The sequence below is a fragment of the Dendrobates tinctorius genome, unplaced genomic scaffold (assembly GCF_039654945.1).
Source record: "Dendrobates tinctorius isolate UK_male_01 unplaced genomic scaffold, ASM3965494v1 ptg000134l, whole genome shotgun sequence".
Lineage (NCBI taxonomy): Eukaryota > Metazoa > Chordata > Amphibia > Anura > Dendrobatidae > Dendrobates > Dendrobates tinctorius.
Genome location: NW_027361802.1, coordinates 19,190,167 through 19,214,379, shown reverse-complemented (window position 1 = coordinate 19,214,379; position 24,213 = coordinate 19,190,167). Strand labels below are relative to the sequence as shown.

Sequence of the window (24,213 nt, the reverse complement as noted above, 5' to 3'; positions counted from 1 at the left end):
TGTTCTGCTCAATGTGTGTTTCTGTAGGATGCAATGAAGGCACTACAGATTTCTACATCTGCCAAGTGTCATACCTTATGATGACTTACAGATCTCTGGCTTTTTTTACTTTTTATTTTATTAATTACGGTACAGAAAAACACTGCTTGCAAATATTTTTCACATATGTTTATCTCAAGTACGGTTTTCAAGACTCTTTAAATGCTAGGATGACATTTGTGGCCTTCAGAAAGAAGAAAATAGAAGTACAATTTGTTTCTATTAATTTTTTTGGTTATTTCTTTTTAAATATTAATTTAAATGCTATTGTATAGTGTGGTAAAAAGAGTGATAATATGTAAGGACATTTTGTATGGTTTAATAAAGGTGTTTGCCATAGATATGTGAAGAACAGAGACATTTAATCTTGCCAGTAAGCAGAACTATGAGAACTAATGTAGTATGAAATGGTGACAAATGTGTGCTTTGTTGGTATGATTAAGGGAATTTTGTTTAAACTGTAGGAGCCTATACACACTACAATACTACAGTTTCACACAACCCCAGAGTGACGTGAAACTGTAATGTGGCCTCCATAGAAGTCTATAGAGCCATGTTATAACTCTGTATGCACCCGGTTTTAGATGCTCCATGATCCATTGGGCAGAATTATTAGCGTTAGTGAGTGAATGATATGAAATGGTGACATAAATAAAGCACATGAAGTGCCTGCTATGAAGCCTAAGGACTCTTTCACACGTCAATGTAATAGGTTTATAGAAATATATGAAGTTGTCACACTCGGGACGGAAGAGCCGCAGGCACTCCGTACGTTGCGATCTGACTAAATTGCACGGATATGTGAAAGAGCCCTAAGGGATTCTATGTGCCTCCGGACAGTGCACAGGGCTGTGGCATGTACATGAGGCCATAAGAGTAACCCATAGCTGTGAAAATGACCGTAGATCATATTTTTCACCCTGAAATTGCTTGTTTGCAAACAGCTCTGATTCACTTATTAAGGACATCATCATCCTTGCATTTATTATTAATTTTGGTAAAAACCTCATATGGCTTATGGGTACAGTTACACTAGCAATAATAATTCCTGCAGGGATGATTTAGTGCAATTCACTCCATTATTTCAGGCATATGCATATATTTCTACTCTGATAAAGAACTGATCTATTTGTAAAAGAAATCCTTCACAATCCAATGTTATATGTCTGATCCTGGCTTACTTACCAACATTGCTGTTGTCAAATTTGGGTCATTCAAGGTCTGTAAATGCCCCCCCCTTGAAATGCCCCTAAAATAAGGGGGATCACCCACTTGTGTAGCTTTCATAAACCCTTTTGGCTCCACATTTGCTGAAATAGCTTCCAAAAAGTCAGGACAGTCAGACTAATAATCAGGACTGTTGTCAGCTATGTAAGTTACGTACTTAAAGAACGTAAAGGGAATCTATACAAAAGTTTTTGACACCTAATCTGAGAGCATCAAAATTTAGAGACAGAGAACCTGAATTCAGCAAATGGCATTTTACCAAAATGCAGGAAAAAATGCTGGAGCCAGATAAGATTACAGTATACGAATTATTCCTATAAATTACATAATGTATTGGGATTGACAGCCAAAAATAATTTGTACAATTATTTACCTATAAGACTACGTGCACACGCTGCGGAATTGGGTGCGGATTTGGCCGCACGGATTTTGTAAAATCCGCAGGTAAATCCACAGGTCAAAAGACCTGCGGTTTATCTGCGGATTATCCTGCGGTTTGGCCCTGCGGTTTCACCATCTCCACAATGGTGGAGATATGAAACCGCTGCGGAATCCGCAGAAAGAATTGACATGTCAATTCTTTCTGCGGTTTCAAAACTGTGCGGAAAAATCCGCACTGTCTGCACTGCGTTTTTTTATTCCCATAGGGAATAATGGTACTGTACACCGCAGCAAAAACTGCTGCGGATCCGCAGCGGCCAAATCCGCTGTGGATCCGCAGCAGATTCCGCAGCATGTGCACACACCCTAAGAGTTCTCCGTTTTTGAACCTCTCTTTGCTACAAGACTCCTCTAAAAATAAGCTGATGACAGAGAATCCTATAGCTAGGGACCCAGACGATCAACGGGAATCTGCAGGGAGACCTGGCACGTGTTTTGTCCCCCTGCAGCACCCCTACAGGACAGATGACACATTGCATGGTGCATACTAATATTGCCAGGCTGTCTATGATTGTGATGGGTCCTCCAGAACACAAAATACTCTTTATGGTCACTCATTTACCACTCATTCTATTTAGGATGGGACATAAACATTTTTTGGAAACCAGACATTAACACTATCAAATCTGTGCAGAACTATAAATTTAAAATTAATTTGGGGTATAAAATGTTACAGGTTTTTTTTTCATCTTGTTCAAAAACTACTCTAGATATGAAACTTTGAGTGGGCATTCAGCTAAACTACATTAGAAAATTATAGAAGCAGGGCTAAATAATATTAGCTGGATTAAACTGTGCCTCTCTTTCCAATGAACAGGTCATGCCTGTGATGATTCCACATATTATTGCTGTAGTATAATCTCTTTGGTGCTAGAGGCCAAGAACCGATGGACCTGTTCAGTAACAGCAATCACATGAGAGATGAATGTGACAAAAGCCCAGCGTTCTCCAACCTTAATTGCAAATATTGAGCAGTAAGACAAGACATCATTGGACAAAGGCCAGAGGATTTAATTACAGGATATCATTGAAAATATATGCGTTTAAGAGCGATAAATCATGGCTAGGTTTTCTGAAATTCAAAAATGTAACTTTTTACATATTACGTTCCATAGTAAAATAGAGAGCATCTCATAGGTTGCAAATATGCTGACACTTTATAACGGTGTAGATCTGGGCTAACGTTTCCCAGGATTCTGTCCTGGCGGACAAGAAATCTAATTAGTGTTTGGATAACCTTGATTAAATGTCCTTAATGCTACAATACAAAAATATTTACTCACAAAACATTTGCTATTACGCTGTACATCATTATCATGTTTGCATTTTAAGGAAATGAAATTGCAAGTTGGACAAGTTCCAGTGATGTAAAAGTCTATAAAATTTGTGCTTTTATTAAATCCCGGAGCTGTATTATTAGAATGCTACATAAGAAATGAAGCCTAATGTTTTTGCTTCACCTTTTAAAAATATTTAAGGATCATAATTTGCACTGAGATATAAAGCGGCATTCCCAACAAAAGAAGTAAATGCATGTCGGTAGAATATGCCATCACTTCCTGACCAGATGGGTCCTGGTCATGGGATCAGGACGATTCCTAGCTTGGGCCAACATCGTGAAGTGCTGGAATATCCTTGTCATATGCTGTCCTTTCATAAGAAACTGGAACAGGTACCAAACTTCTAGCTATATTCCAGCTTTTCTGGCTTTCCCTAAGGCCTCTTTCACACTTCAGTTTTTTTGCATCAGTTCAAATCCGCCAAAAAGTCATTGAAGCGGATCCGTTGTTAACTGATGTGAACGGATGGCACAGGATCCGTTTTTAGACGGATCCTGAAAATGCGGAAATTTAAAGGAAATGCTGGCCGGGAAGGAGAGAGAGAGAGAGAGAGAGAGAGAGAGAGAGAGAGAGAATTTTTTGTCCGGCACCCAGAAAGAATTTCGGGTTAAATGAGTGTCTGGAGGATCCGCCACAGAAAAAAACGTTACAAGCTCCGTTTTGAAATCTTTGAGGATGGTGACGGACAGCAATTTTTGGCGGATCCTCAAAAAAAACAGATGCAACGGACAGCAATCCGTCACAATCCGCCATTAATGCAAGTCAATGGGGAAAAAAACGGATCCTCAAAAAAAATTTGAGGATCCGTTTTTTTCAAAACCTGGCGGATTGTGACTGATTGTAAAAAACGGAAGTGTGAAAGAGGCCTAAACGAAGTGCAAAATATGGCACCACCAATGTATGTGAACCCAGCCTTGAATAAATTAAATGTTTAAGAATTCATATATGCAAACAGCTAAGGACAACATCTCTACACTGTGGCGTTAAACATATTTTTTTGCATATGTGTCAATGGCAACGATCTCATGTGAATAAAAATCCAATTAATAAAAAACTTTATAGGACAATTTTAATTTAAAACAGTTGTCTGATGCCAAGAATATGTTTTGTGGGGAAAAAAATAACTTACTACTATGCTCTAGTTGGAAAACTTTAGGAATCTACCAATTGCAGATCTGGTTACGTGGTCTCGAAAAATTTACAGTTTTCATGTATGCTGTGATGTGACAACAGACTCAAGTGGCAGGAGCCGCCGTCCCTTCCTTGTGTGTCAGTGGCAAATATTAAGGGACTGTCTGTCTTTCTCAGTTCATCTGCTAAGCCAGTCCCCATCATTGTCACTGCTGATTTGGAGGCAGATCAGGAGATTGGTTTAGCTGATTAACTGATGGAACCCTTTCAGAAGTTCACAACGTAGATGTCAAATAGACAGCAAATAAAATTGGCCGAAGCTTTTTAAAATTAGAGCATATTAGTAGGTTGCTTTATTTTACACCACTGAACATAATTTTAGCATCAAATGACCCATGTAAGGCCAAGTAATGCTACAATAAAAGGGCAGATCTAGAGTTCTTACCCCCTGCAGTATACTACATTAATGTATACATCTATTTCCCATGATGTTGCTTTATGGCTCGGATATGTGCGTGATTACAATAGAACACATGCCATATATAGACCAACACGATAGACAATTGCCTGCCTCTGGGGTCCCAAAAACCAATGCTTAGAAACCATATTTTGTAAGTAGGAGATGGGAACGAGGAGGTAAGAAAACTACACATGCTCTGCTTTTACAATCAAATTTACTGTAAAATGTAAATTCCATGAATATATATATATTAATCATAGACTTTTTTGCATACGTCCTCTTGCAACAAAGGGTGCTTATAGCCATTTTGCTGTTTGATAGGAAACAATTGCTCTTCAAATGCTCCTCACATTGCTCACCACAATGATGGAAGGTTTCCGCCCAAGGACAAGTTCTTATCTAGCCTCGTGGATGGTAAATCCCTATCACTGAGCTACAAACATGGGTTTTATCCTTTCTACAGTTTGTTAGCCATATATTTCTATGCTTACTTTGGTTATTCACATACATAGGTGTCAAGTACAGAGTAAAAAATGTCTGCCTAGAAGAAACTCTATGGATGGAGCCTGCTCTGCAAATCACCCTTGTTGTTTCCAGTTTCTGCAGTATGACAGTTTCGAATGGCGTTTGGCCCCTAAACGTTGACATACAAAAGGATAGGACTTTAATAAAAACAAAAAAAGTTGCAGGAGGATATATAAAAGTTATGACAAAGCTAAGGTCATCTGAAGATACATTTCTACGCTGAGCATTTCATAGCACACTAAAACAATGCATTGGGATAATATGAAGCTTAAAATAAAATGACTAGTTATTATATTCTCAGAAAAATAAAAATTATTTCAAATATTGATTGGTTTAGAACAGGAATACATTGAATTGCATTTTATTCCCCAAAGAGGCTGACAATATAATCCCCTTGCTTCTGATTTGCTAAGCTCAAAGTCTAATCAAGACAGATACAAGTGATTTTTATGAGCTGGGTTTTACGACAGACCAGCCTTTAAGGTATAGTCTGCTCTCTGTAGTCTCCCATCTGTCCTTGCCTGCTTTATAATCCTGTTGAAGGTTGCTACTTCAGACAGTAGAATATAAACCGATAGTAAAGTGGAGAAGAGAGGAAATTAATTCTACTGAGGCCCAAAATATGCTTATGAGTCTGACCTTAATGTGGGTTTTCTGAAACAAAGGAGCTATTTTGTTAATCATTCATTTAATTCAAAAATAAAAAGCGGCAAATATTCTTTACACAAAATTACAAAAGACAGCATACATATCCACAATTTTAACAAGTTGGTACTGTGCATTTACAATTATTGCTGCTGTGTTTTAACCATCTTAAAGCACAATTACGAGCCATTGAATTCAAACAGTGCAAACTATGTATACATGACACCAACCACTCTCCACCAGTTTGTGTTTGCCGGGCACATTCCCCAAGTGCATGCATTGAGCGTGATGCGTATGGAGCCATAATGGGACAATGGTATTTTAGGAGCCTTAGTAATAGGTTAACCCTGAATACAAATGCAGATATCGATCAACTTGCCTGTAGTGACGCAAGATCAGTTTTATGGATCATGGCACAAGAGCAAGTTTCAAACAAGTGAGCCATTCCACCAACATACCAACCATCCAACTAACCATTATTTGTGAGATACCACTTGGAAAACTGCTAAGACTGATTTATAATTGGGGGCATACGAAGACAGAAAAGGGCCCATGTGCAAGAACAATATATGGGTCCTTTGTAGTCCAATACTTCATCATAATTCTCCCCGTGATGTGTCTGTGACAGAATCTGTTGGCTGCTTTGGAGGCGGAATTGGGTCTCCTTACCTCTTGGCCCCTGTGCGACACCAATGGTATGTCCATCCCTGTTTATAGTGTTCACTACCATAAAACGTATCCATGTGCCATCATCCTACAAATAGGACTTCTTAGCAGTGAATTCTCTATTAATCCACTTTCTGTTTAATTGTTGTGATTGGTGAGGCCCAAGTAACCAAACTGAATGAATAATTTGGATGGATATATGGATATATGATATTTCAGACTTGAATGAAATAAACATCAATTACTGTGGAGTAAAAGGTTAAATTATTATTTCAGTTAATTTGAGTAGTATGTCAATGTACTTCAGATTTATTTAGCTAATCACAGCTTGGTATGCATAAGTAGATGGTTTGGAATAGAAACTATTATTTTGCTAATTAGCTGGAGTTTTAATAATTTCTTATCTACTATTGTGTGATGAATGCATTTAATAGTTCTTGTAAGTATGGATTATTTTGGGGTTTAGCTAAAATTGCATGTATCAAAGACAAAATGTCAGATGTTTTAGAGTTTACTTTGCAGAGGAAGGAAAAACATACTGATGACTAATGTTATACTAGTGTATTATATATATGTATATGTAACTAGGAAATCAATGGCGGTGTGTATCTGTCACTGTACAATGTGAATAATGGGTTAATGTTCTTGCTCTACTGTTTACGGCTCGTGTTCTCTATCTTATCATATGGCTGTATTCACATTTCTTTGTAGATTCCAGTAAGAACACAGGAATATGTCACAAAATACTGGGCTTCTTTCTGGTGGAATGAGAGCTGATATAACAAATTCCACTGATACATTAAAGAGGCTGTCCATTACTCGGACAACCCCTTCTCAATCCCCATGCTTCCATCTTGTAAAATTACAGAAATCAGGAAAAAGGTGGGCAGGATGAAGCCAGTGCTGATTGACCTCAGGGATCACATGACATAAAAATGTCACACGGTCCCTGGGAGAGCCAGTGTTGACACAGCTGGCGCTGACACCGGAAGTGAGTATACTATAGGTATATTTTACAAGGGTGAAACATGGGGATTGAGAAAGGATTGACTAAATAGGGGACGACTCCTTTAGAGGTCAATGGGGTTCTTTGGGCAATGTCCCTCATGTAATAGATGTTAATTGTTATAAGCAGAAGAAAGGAATTGCTAAGCACAAGCACATGAATCTATGGCTTTACATCACGTATGCCATGCATGCAGGTCACAGATTAAAAACTGGGGCATATAGGTAATGTAGGTTATTCAGTGCTACAGGTTTAAGTGCTTTTTCACAGAGAGGTTTTCGCATCATATGTGTCATTTTATGTTGGATGCATTTATTACTATTTGAAACTAGCTTAATGCAACTAAAATTTATCTTAAAAAAACAACTGCTTAGGTAACCCTCTAGCATATTTATAGAGAAGGACCACATAGCCATATCTATGGCACAATTCTTACAATGGTTCCACGGAGGTGGTGACATGGTCCTCAAAGTCTGAACATATATGACTGTGTGGTATAATCCAGCATTTTCAATGGATAAACATGTTAGTCATGTATAATATGTTTTAATATATAAATTTTATTAAGAAACGTTCAAAAATGGTAAGCATTTTAGGGTGCCACATAGTGCAAGGAAAATTCAATATTGCTTTAAGAAATGCTAAGAAGATTTCCTATCAGTTTTTTTACGAAAATCAAGGACTTGGTTTCTGAAATCCTTTGACCATGAGGTTATTATTTATTTAGTATCTATTCCTGATTTTTTTTCCAGTTTTCATTTAATAAGACATGGTCATTTGAAGGAAAGTTGCATATGTCCTTAACTCCACTTCTCATTATTTTACAGTAAACATCCCTGAGTGGTCAGCAGTGCAACTTCTGCATTAAGCAGTGATTGTCATCATGAAGAATAAATGTTACCAAGATTAAGGAAGTTCAATCGGAAATTGATAATTCCTTCATCTTTAATAACAAGCAACCCCTTAGCCATAATGTTATTTAATGTGCCGAAAAGATATTACAATGTTTGTCATTTTATCAAGTTTCGGTTGTGCTTTTGTCAAAAAAAAAGTGCTTCTCTTTAGCTACATTAGTTAATGTGTTTATTAAAATAGGATCAACTAATTTACTTAATGTATAAATTTATGAGAAAAAAATCATTTTTGAAAATGTTTATGTATATTATATAAAATGCTTAGAATTTTTGATTATGTATATATCTTGTGCTATTTTGGCTGCAAGAATTTTCCACATTATTGTTTTTTTCCCAGAATATAACAGAGACCAAAATAATGCTACAGTCAGTATCTCAAAGGGCGAATAACGACATACTATATCATTAAAGCTTCTAGAAAAATCTTAAAGTCTATCTTAAACTATAGATGACTGAAAAGTATTAAACAAATTGTTTAATTGGCCGCTGTTCTATTACCCTAGTGTTCTAGCAATCTACAAAGTAATCTACCATTGACAGAGAATATGACCCTCGGAAGTCATTCTTGAAACAAAAGACTCGCAGACGTGACATTTACTCTAAATAGGATTAGGCCCTTGTCGTTCATGAAGACATTGTGTACATCTGTCTACAGAATCCCTAGTATGTCATCTATTTCCATGGAATTATCAAACTGAATAGCCATTAGACATTGGATGAAAAACTTTTGCCAGATTGAAGCTCGGTCAATAAATTTGGCTTCTTAGCACGCTCAAGGTAAATTATTGCATGCCTGTAGTACCGTAGATGTCTTTGTACAGAGTTTACTGGAATTAATGGAAACCTCATTTTCCACTTCACAAGTAATATATTTCCTAACACTTACTTTCATATTCTGTTTTTGGTCATTTCAGATATATTATAGAGTAAGAATCGCAGTGACAGACAAATAATATAGACTTTAGAGGGCCAATCCAGTGTCAATTTGGCAATAAGAAATTTCAAGCCACTTACTTGGCCTCTGGGATATGCTCAGCTCTAAACTTTAGGTAAAGTTGTACTTTACAGGGACTGTGCAGATATTGGTAGACTGGGAAAGCAGTTTAACAACATACGGTAGTTGGCTGTTTTTGTGGTTATTTTATGGAATATTGAGTTCAGTAATAAAATTATAGAATTTCGAAAATATATGTGAGGACTGTGACCATTACGTAGATCTAGGTATCACCATGTTCTGGCTGGTGAAGCTCCAGAAGACTAAATGTTGTGAAACTCTAAGTTAAAAAAAAATATCCATCTGTGGAATTGCTGTTTTGAGTAACCATCTTGTGGATTGCTCTATTTCTCACAAGAGAGTCTGGAAAAGAAAGTGTAGAAGAGTTGGTCTTACCATTTGCAGTCCATGTTTTATCAATGTTTTTTGTGTGGCTCTATGGCATGTTATCCAATATAGAAATTATGAATATAATTTTCCTTTGCTTTTATACGTTTTTAACTATTTTCATGGAAGGTCACTGAACGATAAAGGTATGAAAGGTACAAAATGACTATGTTTAATAGAGGACTCTAGTAAAGCTGCACATTTCTAGTAACTTGTATATTTATTGCTCTAAGTGCTACATATTATTAGACAAGATACAGTACTGTGTAGCTGACATGTGTGTCATACTGCTTATTTTACTTAATATAATTAAAAGAAAGCAGGAACTAATGTAGTTTGGGGGAACTTGTCACTTGTTTAAGGCCATCAGAATAATTACTTTGCTGGGTAGGGTAGTAAAAGACAAGTTGAGCCATTATGCCATTACTGGCAGCAAGTGGATATTCCATTGCTAAGAAAATCTTTTTTTACTGCTATAAATGTAGCTGTAAGAACCCCAAGGATGGGCAATTAGCAACCACGGCCCTGATTCACTGCATTATTCCCTGCATAGTGTCATCAACATGGATTTGCCTGCCTAGTGTCATCAACATAGATGTTCTTGCCTAGTGTCATCAACATGGACTTGCCTGCCTAGTGTCATTAACATGGCTTTGCCTGCCCAATGTCATCAACATGGACTTGAATGCCTAGAGTCATCAACATGGACTTGTCTGCTTATTGTCATCAACATGGACTTGCCTGCCTAGCATCATCAACATGGACTTGCCAGCTGCGTCACCAACATGGACTTGCCAGCTTAGGTGTCATCAACATGGACTTGCCAGCTTAGGTGTCATCAACATGGACTTACCTGCCTAGTGTCATTAACATGAACGTTTTGATGTCTATTCAGAGCTACTCAAAACAAAGACATGGAAGGCTAAAAAGAAGTCAATCAAGCTCTTGGAGGTAACACTAGGTGAGGAGTATTGCCGAGAATCAATGCAGTAGCCGGGAATTGGCACAAGCTCATGGACTTACAGGCTCATTTATAGAAACATTCAAAGGTGCTTTTCTAAGGAATGGGATATTTATAGTATATGTGGCTAGATAGGTATATGTAAATTTGTCCTTTCATGTAATTAATTTACTAACTCCTAAGCTCCTGCCATGTTCCTTTTGAAATGACGAGAGGGTTCAAAGGTCTATCATGTCCATTACTCACATGGTGTTGCCAGTACACATACTTAAGTAGTGGAAACACCAATGCAAAGGTATGAAAATTGTATGTCAGCTGGATTCTACATTCTTATGACTTTGAGTTTACAACTGTATGAGCGGATTTTATCTAACACGGGCTCAAGTATCTCCAGTTTTCAGGATTCAAGCTACTAATGCAATTATTCTGTTTGCATGTGTTCAAAAACAGCTGTATATCTGAAGTACAAAGGTACATACTATGAACAATTCAGTAAAAAATATACAGTATATTTTCCTTAAAACTATATCTTGTCCTTTTATCATTTACAAGAGCCTGTTCCGGCCTTTCAACGTCATCACTTGTAGAAGGATATTTGTTTCTGGATGGTAGAGTTGTGTCATTTTCAACCATTACACACCTGGCATGCTTTTTACTGTACATAACCCAATGTGACATTTTTACCATTTGGTAAGTATACAATACATTGGCAATTATTGTTCAAACAATGGCTTCTTTGACTGAAACTTGATTGCCCAAACATAAATTAAATACATAAATTCAAAGGGGAAAAACACAACATCATCAAAGAAAGACAGAAAGAAAACTAGCAGAGTGGGAGTGTAAGTACAGGGTTACACCACGGCAAAGGTGCAGTTATCAGTGTATATATATATATAGGCATATATATACATATATATACACCATTACCATCTACACATGCATCTAAAACATAGAAAAAAGTTAAATTCACTTAAATTAGAGATGAAACAGTAATCCAGAAAGAAGAGTTATACTGTAGAAGTATATTCTCATAATGATATCTACAATAAAATTCTATAAATTGTTGTCTTTCAAATTATATATATAAAAAAAAGTAAATACACCCAGTGTTCTATATATTAAGATAAATGCTTCGGCTACCAGAGGTCTTTGCAATACCTTTTTATTTTCTGCAGCAGCCTCTGGCAGCAAAAGTGTTAAACGGTCAGTTCCAAAGGAAAACCAAACAGTTAATTAGAAGAAGAGAAAGAGAGAGCCCCACGCAGAGGTGCATATTTACATTCTTCAAACTGTAGCGGTGAAAAATAATTCTAGTAAGTGCAGGACATTCCTAGTGCTGCTGTAGTGATGTTTGCTTTTTTGTTTCTTTTGTGGTTTTCATCAGTCCTTTTGAGCACATTTCTTTTGTCTTAGTAGTGATGCATTCCATAGCTAAGTGAAAAATCCCACTGTCTTCACTTGCAGCCAGTGCTTGAGTCAGGATTAAATAGCTCCTTGTACAACGGAGGGAATAGAGTATTCACGATCTCTGGGTGAGACTGCTTAAATACCTGCAGCTTCTCTCCATGTAAGTTGCAAAGTGCGGTTATGTTTGGTATCTTGGCTATTAACTGTGAAGAAATGAAAGAGATAGTTTATATATATTCTCAGCGGATTATTCAGGATACCCTCCAAGCATGTGACAACAGGGCTTCTTTATTCAGGAACAATATATGATAAGCTTAACAGATCAGGAATAAATCATTTGTGTGTCTTTATCTGTGCAGCATCTGCAGCAGGCTGCTTCTCATACACAGACACAGGAAATACAGTCACATGCTCTCTCTCTTTGAGCCTCTGGGAGTTTTTTTTTTAAATTTTTAAACAGCATACAAATCTAGCAACTAAACACTAAGACAGGAATGGAATTGTTGCACCAAACATATTCCAACAATATAGCAATCTAAACTTTATCCTAAGGGCGACTACAGATGTAACAGTTTCTAACCTGAAGCACATACTAGATGCAGCAAGATATCGTGATGTGTAGCAATAACTCATTGCCTAACCTCATGATGAACTAACTCTCTAATATCAAGATTCTAAATCAACAGAACAGGACTATTCGAGGCAACCTTTTCAGATGGGAACCTACACTAACAGACTTGTTAGTGCCCACAGAGTGCAAGTTCATAAATTTGTATGCTATAACAATGTGGTCACTGCAATCTGCAACAGTACATTTGGGGAGTGAAACTAGAAAAACTTAAATATCTGTAAAGATACATTTACACTGCTTGATCATTGGGACCTGGCACACTCGTTTCCCAATCATTTTTCATTGTAAATAGACTGCGGAACACTCAATGAATGAGCATAATTCTCATTCAATGAGTGAATTGATCTTTTGGCTGGCTTAAAAGATTATTTAACTTGGTAGCACATCGTCATGTGAAAACAGGACCTGTGCTGCTGAGATCAATGGCAGCCTATTTGCACAGAATAATATTTTACTGTGTGCATACACTGGATCAAATAAGTATTGAACACGTCACCAATTTTCTAAGTAAATAGATTTCTAAAGGTGCTATTGACATGAAATTTTCACAAGCTATTGGTAACAACCCATCCAATCCACACAGGCAAATAAATCAAACCATAGATGTCCATAAATTAAGATATGTGTAATAATGAGAACTTATACAGGAAAAAGTATTGAGCACGCTTGGTGAAATGTAAGTGATGCTTTGTACAAAAGCCTTTGCTGGTGATGACAGCTTCAAGACGCCTCCTGTTTGGAGAAACTAGTCACATGTGTTATGATTGAGTCACCATAGGAGGCAAAAACAGAAATGCTAGCTAAGTCCAGAAAACCAGAGAAGTTGGCAACTATCAGATTGCAGACCCCTGAACCTATCAACACAACTAGCAGTAGCCGTGTGGGGTTCCTACGATGACCTAGACCCCTCGATCACAGCCGGAGAGATACATAGGCCTAAAGAAGGAAAGGGGAAATCTAACTGCCCCAGAGCAGACCCCAAAGCAATGGGCAGCCCCCCACATATAATGATGGTGAAGCAAGATGAAAACACTTACACAGACAGAAAGACAGGCTGAGCAAAGACGGGGCCCAAAAACTACCTAGATAGGAACGGATAGGAAGGCTGCTGTCTGCAATCTGCCAAAACCCTATCAGATACAAAAGCCAATAAGCTGATATAAAAATGGCCCTGAAGCAACTAAGCTTCAAAAACTAAATCAGCACTCAGGTACTTTCAGAAGACAGAGCTAACGGAACACTGCACACTCCAGCAGGGCAGCAGGGAGTGGCAGAATCCAAAAAGCAAGAAAAACAAAAACAAATCTTAAATGCAAAAAGGCAAAACAGAAAACTTAGCTTTAGGAGAGCAGGAATCAGACTGGTGTCCAAGAGTCCACAGAGAAATCACCCGCAGGGCAGAAAGGGCGTAGGCTGCCTTAAATCCAGTCAGTGACTCCACTCAGCCAATCGTCTTCATTAGTCCCAGGTGCCTGATAATCAGGCTCACTACCTTCCTTCACTAGAATAGGGAGTTCACCAGGCCTCAGTGACGGAGGGAAAAATGAACTCACAACACACATGCATTGCTTAGATGTGATTTTGACCTATTCTTCCACACAAACAATCCTCAAATCCTGGAGGTCCCATGGGCTCCTTCTATGAGCCCATACATTTTCGATTGTATTCAGGTCAGGAGAGTGGCTGGGCCATTCTAACAGCTTTATTTTCTTTCACTGAAACCAATTGAGAGTTTCCTTGGCAGTGTGTTTGGGATCATTGCCTTGCGAAAATGTCTATTTTGCTTCATCATCATCATCCTCCTGATAGATGGCAGCAGATTTTAATCAAGAATGTCTTGATTCATTTGTTCATTCAGCTTTCCTTCAATTATAGGAAGTTTGTCAGTACCATATGCTGAAACACAGCCCCACATCATGATGTTCCCATATCCAAACTTCACTGTTGGTATGGTGTTTTTTGGCTGATATGCTGTGCCTTTTGGCCTCCAAACATAGTGTGCATTATGGCATCCAAAGAGTTCAATATGGGTCTCATCTGACCCGACTATATTCTCCCAGTATTTCACAGACTTCAGACTTGTCTAAATGTTGTTGAGCATGAGCATCTCATCAACTTAAAATTACAAACACAACTTACTCAAGAACCACAAGATGTATTTCTTCAACCCAGGTATAATTTTTCATCAGAGTAACATCATTGACCTGCCGATTCCTTTTGTTTGCTTACCAAAATCCTGATGACATGTTCACTTTATACACGCTTGAACATGCTTTTTGTTCAGCAATGGAGTCTTGCATGGAGAGTGTGCATACAGGCCATGGAGGTTGAGGGCAATACTTATAATTGTTTAAAAACAAAACAAAACTATATCTGCTGATTCCAAGTCTTTCTTTAGCTCTCCACAGGTGGCCCTTGGCTCATGGACAACTCTTCTGATACTATTTTTCACTAGCAGGATTGCTTTGTAATTACTGATAGATTTCAGCTGGTGTCATGAGTTTCAATGGCTTTTTGCCGCCTCTCTTTCTTCATGTATTCAATACTTTTTCCCTGTGTCATTTCTCTTTATTACACAACTTAATTTATTGACATTTATGGTTTGATTTTATTGCCTCTGTGGATTGTATCAATTGTTACCAATACCTGGTGTGAATTTCATGTCAAGTCAATAGCACAATTAGAAATATATTTACTTAGAAAATGGTAACATGTTCAATACTTATTTCACCCGCTGTATTAAATGTGGTTGGCTTGTCTGAATCGGCTATTAAACGATTGCCATTTGGAAAATATATATTGATCTTTCAGTTTAAACACACCGAGCATTCTAGGGAGATTCATCTATATATCTTGGCACATAATGTTTTATATATGAATAATATATGAATGAATAATTCTGAATTTTAATACTTAAATATCAAATAATGTGTTTTTACTATTTTTCTAATGTTGTGCACTTCAGCATAAGAATAGGAAGTCTTAACTAGTGTGTATGTGTAATATACTATATAAAGCTATGAGATAAGTGAATCTCTCTCTATATATATATATTGTCATGCCGGCGCCAGCTGTCAGGCCGGTGCTGGCGCCCCCTGTCATGCCGGCGCCGACTGTCAGGACGGTACCGGCGCTTGCTGTCATGCCGGGCCCCGCTTCCCCTGCTGCTGCTCCCAGGGTCTCCCCCCGGATCCCCGCTCACTGCTCCTGCCGCCGCGCTGCGCCCTCAGCCTCCCGGGGGATCCAGCATAATGGTTCTCCTTCCTGTCCTGCTCCTGTTCCGTGCATGCGCCTTAGGCCGCGGCGCGCGATCTTCTCTCCCCTTAACCCCTTCTGCACCTTCCCTGTGGAGTGATCTCCAATCAAGCTCCAGCACAGGGTATATCAGGCGGCTCCTCCTTCATGGAGGCGCCTGATTATCATGTTCATCCTGTATGGTACTCTGGCCCCGTCCTGTTGCCCCTGACTCCAGTCGCTCCTGACTCCAGTCGCTCCTGACTCCAGTCGCTCCTGACTCCAGTTGCCCCTTATCTCAGCTTGGTGTGCCTCCCTGTCTGACTACCCCATCTAGTCCCCTGCACCACCACATCCTTATCCCTTTCCGGCTGCCTGAGCCTCTGCCTTGCTAGCCTCGCCCCCTCAGGCCCGGTTGTGCTCTCTCGTTCACACTTGAGCCATCCCTCTTGGTATCAGCTGTTGTGGTATTGGACTCCCTCTGGCCTGCTCCTAACGGTCCCTGTATAGGGGTCGGCACCACCTGGTCAGCTCGCCCCTGGGAGCTTCGGTACCACGACCCAGAGGGTCCACTCTTGCCACACATCACATATTTTGTGTTATACTGACAGAAACCAGTCCAAGAATCTTAATAGAAGTGCCTTAATTGGAAAATCTGCCCCCATTGAATGCTCTGATAGAATATTGTAGATATCAATGGTGCAAAGGTAAGATGAGGCTGCTCACACTGCTGTCCAAGCAATTTTATCCTAATTTTCTACTGGAGATACCAGGGATGCTTAAGTAAGAAAAGACTGATTACACTGCTGTCTATAATGTATTTCTGGTCTAATTTTGGAGAAACCAGTGATGCTGCTTTAAGAAGAGACCACTCATGCTGCCGTCCACCATATTTTTCTGATTTAATACTGGAGATACCAGAGGTGTTCAGGTAAGAAGAGGCAGCTCACATCACTGTCTACCCTGTTTTTCTGATCTAATGCTGGAGAAACCAGGATGGCTGAGATAAGAAGAGGCTGCTCATCCTGCTGTCAATCCTGTCTTTCTGATTTATTATTGGAGACAATAGAGGTGGTCAGGTAAGTAAGGGCTGCTCACATTGCTAATTGCCCTGTATATCTGATTTTAAAATATAAATACCAGCTGCTGAGGTAAGAAGAGGCTGCTCACTATGCTGTCCATTTAATCTACCTGATCTTTCGCTGGAGGTAAGAAGAGGCTGCTCACTCTGCTGTCCATTCAGTCTACCTGATCTTACACTGGAGGTAAAAAGAGGCTGCCCAGTCTGCTGTCCATTCTGTCTACCTGATCTTACACTGAAGGTAAGAAGAGGCTGCTGTCCATTCTGTCTGCCTGATCTTACACTGGAGGTAAGAGGACACTGCTCAGACTGCTGTCTGCCATGTTTTTCTGATCTATTAATGGAGATACAGTAGGTGCTGAGGTAAGAAGAGGCTGCTCACACTGCTGTCCAGCCTGTCTTTCTAACCTAATACTGGAGATAGCAGGGGTTCTGCTCTGTGACCTGCAAATAGCTTGAGATGACATGGTATAAAGCACACAGGCACCTGTTCTATTAATATCCTTCAACTGGTTTCTTTCAGTGAAACAATAAGTGAATATTTTAATGTTCTATAGTAATTAATTTATTAGACACACCAAGTATGATTGTTCGTTAAAGGCATTTAATAATTTATTTGTAATGACATTTTCATTGTTACCTTGTTTTCTATTACTACAGAACCCCATTAAGGATATCAAACATACAGTATTTAAATCTACAATGCACAAATTGCATATAAAGCAAGACAAAGACTCCAATGGAGGGAGTGAGTTTTGCTATGGATATTGCGGTAAATCCTAATAAGTGATAATCAGGTGAGAGATATGTCATGTAATGTGACAACTGACACCGTGTAAATTATGTCATCAGAATAGCGGATGACAGTTCAAGGAACATTTTATGTAGCACTTTGCTTTCTCACGTGTCCAGTGGTGTAATAGATTTAGCTCTTTTATAAATTGTAATTTGTTTCATTTAACATTTTCAAGCTACACTGATTAAAAGCGTCATTAATAAATTGTGAACCATGTGAGAAAATTCTAACATTGCAAGAAATGCTGTAGACAGGTTCAATGTGTGTAATGAATAGTGATGAGGGAGTATACTTGTTGCTTGGGTTTTCCCGAGCATGCTCGGGTGTCCTCCGAGTATTTTGGCATGCTCGTGATTTAGTTTGTGTTGACGTAGCTGCATGATTCGCGGCTGCTGGACAGGTTGAACACATGTGATTAATGCCTGGTTGTTAAGAAATCCCCACATGTATTCAGGCTGTCTAGCAGCCGCAAATCATGCAAAATACTCGGAGGACACCCGAGCATGCTCGTGAACACCCGAGCAACAAGCATACTCGCTCATTACTATTAATGAAACAAAGATAAATATGTATAATGGAACTACTACAAAAACATGTATAAACAGTGTCTCATACCCCAAGAGCCAGACCAGAATCTACATTTACATACAGTGATTTGAGGGTTTTTACCCCTCATCAGTGCCAACTTGGGGGTATCCTTCAAGAGAAAATTTTACTTTACCTCCTTGATCTCTCATCAAAGGTCTTTTACCCAGCCTACTCTGCACTAATAAGGGAAAAGAACCCTAATATGGCTGTGAGTGAACGGAGATTCTAGTTTGGCTTTATATCCTAAGTTATGAGACAAGGTTCTTTAAAGGGTCGATATTGACTTATAGGATTGCTGCTTCCAACAGGTGGTGCTAGTCTCCGTTCCGCTCATCTGTGAAGAGGCTGTTGGCAAACAGTAGTCTAATCCTGCTGTCATGTTCCATGCTGTCATGATGGTAGGCAACAAGCTGGGGATATGGAAAAGAGCATGTCAACAGGATTTGACTACTAGAGTTGCTTTGTAGTCTATAACCAAGGAAACCTATTGGCCTGCACAGGAGCTCTATGCATAAAATCTAAGGATATTCCGTAAAGGCCTCTTCTTTTTTGTCTCAGCTCTAGAGATGCTTGGTAACAATACAATTGGTTATAATGATGATTCAATTATTAGGTTATTTTTTATGTTAATAAAATAAAAAGTAATAAAAACAAGAAAAATAAAATAAAATAAAAATCAAAGTATTTATCATTGCAGCCACAGAAAACAGCTGAACGGTGGGGTGCCGGGTGTCGGACCCCGACCGATCAGACATTGATGACCTATCCTGAAGATAGGTCACCAGTGCTTAAGTAGTGGACAACCTCTTTAACAAAACCTTTTTTTAAGCACTGTTCTGTGCCATCACACAGCTTACAGTCTCACAAGCCTCATTTTCTAGATACTTGTGGTGTGATTTAAGTTCAGTTTGTCACTGTTATATTTCTACATGAAAATGCACTTGTTAGAACTAGCACATACCTTTGCCAATGTCTCATCATCTAAGTGGTTCTTCTGAATCACATGCTGAAGTGCAAAATAAATTCTCTCTTGAAGCTTTTGAACTTTCCTTGGTTCTAGAAGCCATGGCCGTTCTAAACAGTTAAGAAAGAGATTTACAATTGATTTCTAAGGTCAGTTACCTGCATAGTCTTCTAAAGATGTATTTACCAAAAGTAACATTTGCCCCTCCATTAACCCAGCATTATGTTCATGATCTTCACTGCATAGTGGGAATAAGCGATGTGCTGCTCGGGAGTAAAGAAAATGAGTCACAGCTTCTTTCATCACGGTAGTTTGAATGAAAAGACTTAATTCTTAACTCTGCATTTATATAGCCGTATATAGTTAAAGGGAATCCATCACCAGGTTTTGCTAGCCCATCTGAGAGCAGCATGATGTAGGGACAGGGACCCTGATTCCAGTTATGTGTCACTTACTGGACTGCTTGCTTTACTTTTACTGTTTTATCTGTTACAGATCTACCAGTTCTCTGAATGCTGAGCTCTGTATAACCCCACCCACACCACTGATTGGCAGCTCTCTGGATATACTGTGCATAGGCAGAAAGCTGCCAATCAGTGGTGGGGGCGGGGTTATACATATTTCATGAATATGGAGGACTACTTGTCAGCGGCTTTACTAGTGATTTTGTCATGCTAATAAGACAGTGATTCTATCAAATCTGCAGCAAACAGACCAGTAAGTGATACATTACTTGAATCAGCGTCTCTATGTCTACATTAATGCTGCTCTCAGAGTAGTTGGCAAAAACAAATGGTAACATATTCCCTTTAAGAGACGCATTGGTTTACTGCATGTTCATCATACAAAGAAAACAATCCATACACTTGACACTTGTATGTTCTCATACATTACATATTAAAGTGAAAACTGACTGCAGAGACTCCTTTTAATGGTTTAAACCAGTAGAACATGTCATGTACCACTTGATCAATTTGAGGATCCCTTATATTGTCGATTCTTTCTAAGTTTTATTGCAGAAATGTTTAGCGTCACTCACCCCAGTGATAACATTTGCTATAAAATATACAGTACATATGATGTAAAACCGTGCATTTTACTCAGAAACCCGACACAGTCTGCATACCCTCCAGAGTTTTAGTGCTACTTAAAGGGGTTTTCCAGATTCAACATAAATTTATGCAATCACTTCATTTGGTTGCAGATTGCCTAATCCTAACAGTGTGCAATAAGCCCACTGTCAGGAATCCCCTGTTCTTCCAGCTTGGGCAAGCAGTCAAGTGACCATAAATATGTGATTTGCGTAGATACTGTAACATGCTAGCTTCTCATCCGCTTATCTCAATAAAATATGGTTCTCTCTGTTGCTCATCTGATTTCTAAAAAGAGTATAGTGGCACTCACGGGCCGACTAGCTTCTCATCCACTTCTCTGATTATAGTTGCGTTCATGTTCTGACTAGTTTTTCCTCCATTTCTCTCACTAGAACATTAGGTTTCTCTTCATTTCCCATCCACTTCCCTCAATAGAGATTATATATCATCACCTGCCAGCTAGCTTCTCATCTGCATCTCTCAGTAGAGCCTAATTATGGTCACATGCCGACTAGTTTCTCACCTGCTTCTCTCAACAGAACCTAGTTATGGTCATGAGCCGACTCGTTTTCACTCTGCTTCTCTCAATAGAGCATAGTTATGGTCATGAGCCGACTCGTTTTCACTCTGCTTCTCTCAATAGAGCATAGTTATGGTCATGAGCCGACTCGTTTTCACTCTGCTTCTCTCAATAGAGCATAGTTATGGTCATGAGCTGACTCGTTTTCACTCTGCTTCTCTCAATAGAGCATAGTTATGGTCATGAGCCGACTCGTTTTCACTCTGCTTCTCTCAATAGAGCATAGTTATGGTCATGAGCTGACTCGTTTTCACTCTGCTTCTCTCAATAGAGCATAGTTATGGTCATGAGCTGACTCGTTTTTACTCTGCTTCTCTCAATAGAGCATAGTTATGGTCATGAGCTGACTCGTTTTCACTCTGCTTCTCTCAATAGAGCATAGTTATGGTCATGAGCTGACTCGTTTTCACTCTGCTTCTCTCAATAGAGCATAGTTATGGTCATGAGCTGACTCGTTTTCAATCTGCTTCTCTTAATAGAACATTATGCTCCTCTCCATTTCTCATCCATTTCTATGCTCAATAGAGCATAGTTAGTGTCACGTGTAGACTAGCTTCTCACGAGAACATAGTCGGCAAGACACCACAGGGGTGACAATATAGGCAATTATGACCTCGTTCCAGGTACGGAGTGGGACTGAAATTCAGCCCTGGCATTTGAAAACACACAGGCCCATGCTGTCCCCGTCCCCAAGTACCAGATGGGATATATTACTAATATTACCCTGGATGGAGGAAAGGAAGATTTACTACAAGACCAATATTTCTAATGACTCCCGTGGCCTGCTGGGGTAAGTGACGGAGTCAGTGACTTTATCACAACACTTAACAGTATGGTTGTCTTGAGAACACCAATTCTGTTAAAGTAGCATCCAAGGCAGCCTATGACCTGACAGGCCCTTCTGGCATTTGCCAGAATTGCCAGATGGCCAGTCCGGCCTTGCCTTGTTCTCAACGGCACGTTGAACAGTTGCCTACTCCTCAAACCTCTTGCATGACCACAAAATTTCCAATGCTTGCATTATAGAAAAAAAGCCACAGAACCGAGGCATCAACATACGGTAAGTTTCCCGTACACACTTCCATGTAACATCACTTTTGCAATGTACGTGCGTGTTAGATTTGTTTTCTAGTTCGTTTATATATATATGATAAAGGATTAGGCTTTCGGTAATTAAAACCAGGGCAATAGGCAAAATAAACGTATAGGAAAGACTGGATTAGTGCTCTGACTTCACTTAGATGACACATTCTGGTCTCTCAGAAGGAACATTTTTCAGTCAGCTAAAAGAAAATGCACCGTGACAGTCGGTGGTGAAACAATTTAATCATAAGAATATCCCCAGAAGGATTCTCTTTCACTCCCTGTCTCTAATGCTTTCTCGTTAGCAACAAGGAAAGAGGATTTGATGTAAGAAGACTGAAGACTTAGAACAAATGTATGGACAAAAAGGAGGATGTTTTACTCTGCGGAGAGAACAACTCCTATTGTTCTAAGAGCCTTGGATGCATTTCCAGGACTCGTCTACACAACCGCAAAGCACGAGACCCAAATGGAGGTTATTTTGTATTGTAGATAGTTATAACAATGTATAAACAAGCATCATGGCATAATTCTGTGCTTTTAGTCAATATCTAAAAGCTGGAACAGCTGTGGGGTAGGGGGTTAAAGGGAATCAGTTACCAGGTTTTTGCTACTCCACCTGAGAGCAGCATGATTTAGGGACAGAAACACTGATTCCAGTGATGTGTCGCTTACTTTACTGGGTGTCGCAGTTTTGATTAAAAACTGTTTAATCTGCTGCAGATCTACCAGTTCCCTGAACGTTGAGCTCTGTATAATCCCACCCACACTACTGATTGATATCTTTTAGGTTTTCCTAAACGCATTTAAATGACCGCCGATCAATAAGGGTTTACAATAGGCATTCGTATCAGGCCAACGGTTAGCCCATGTACACAGCTTTTCAAGCTACTTGGTGAATGTAAACGAATTCTCACCCCAAATATTTCACCTAGAATATGGTGCTTGCTATCACTTGAAGATCCCGGGCTTTATTATGATAGAAAGATCAATGATCATATGATCCAGTCCTTCTATTTGAGCCCACACAAGCATTCCATTCACGATGCATTATATTTTGTCACTGACAGTTAAAAATGGTAATTCTTCAGTTCAGTCATTTCTGATATATCTTGGTTTTTACACTGTTCTACATGCTAAGTGATGACAATTATTGACAGCTACAGTGCCCAAAGGTTTTTCCACCCACAGAACCTGAATTTTCTTTAAATTTGCATTGTTGTGGAGTATAACATGACAATAAAATCATTCAGGTTTTATGAAAATCTAGCTGATTATACTTTAGATTTTGTAATGGTTGACAGAAACCTATATACAGAATGAGGTAAAATAGAAAAAATGCATATATATATATATATATATATATATATATATATATATATATATATGGGGAAATAAGTATTTGATCCTTTGCTGATTTTGTAAGTAAGAGTACGAGACATGAACAGTTTATAATTTTAAGGGTAGGTTCATTTAAACATTGAGAGATGGGATATCAAAAAATAAAATCCAGAAAATCACATTGTATAAATTATATAAATGTATTTGTATTTTGCAGTGAGAAATAAGTATTTGATCCCTCTGGCAACTAAGACTTCATACTTGGTAGCAAAACCCTTGTTGGCAAGCACAGCAGTCAGACTTTTTTGCAGTTGATGGTGAGGTTTGCGCACATGTCAGGAGGAATTTTGGTGCAGTCCTCTTTGCAGATCATCTCTAAATCATTAAGATTATGAGGCTGTCGCTTGTCAACTTGGAGCTTCATCTCCCTCCATAAGTTTTCTGTGGGATTAAGGTCTGGAGACAGGCTAGGCCACTCCATGACCCTAATGTGCTTCTTTTTGAGCCACTCCTTTGTTGCCTTGGCTGTATGTTTTGGGTCATTGTCTTGCTGGAAGACCCAGCCACGACCCATTTTTAATGTCCTGGTGGAGGGAAGGAGATTGTCACTCAGGATTTTATGGTACATGGCTCCATCCATTCTCCCATTGATGCGGTGAAGTAGTCCAGTGCCCT

At 39.0% G+C, this 24,213-nt stretch overlaps 1 protein-coding gene across 3 annotated transcripts in view; it reads right to left on the bottom strand.

The window, feature by feature from the left end:
* Positions 1-4,766: 4,766 nt before the first annotated feature.
* RORB (RAR related orphan receptor B) overlaps positions 4,767-24,213 on the bottom strand; it is a 299,661-nt gene continuing 280,214 nt past the window's right edge. For 2 of the 3 annotated variants that reach the window (XM_073543754.1, XM_073543756.1), the window contains 2 exons: positions 19,438-19,550; positions 4,767-12,349 (listed from right to left, as the gene is read on the bottom strand). In XM_073543754.1, the coding sequence (XP_073399855.1) occupies positions 12,194-12,349; positions 19,438-19,550 (269 nt within the window). In that variant the 3' untranslated portion in view covers positions 4,767-12,193. Of the gene's footprint in view, positions 12,350-18,483; positions 18,887-19,437; positions 19,551-24,213 lie in introns of those variants that run through there. The other variant, XM_073543755.1, reaches the window with a different exon arrangement.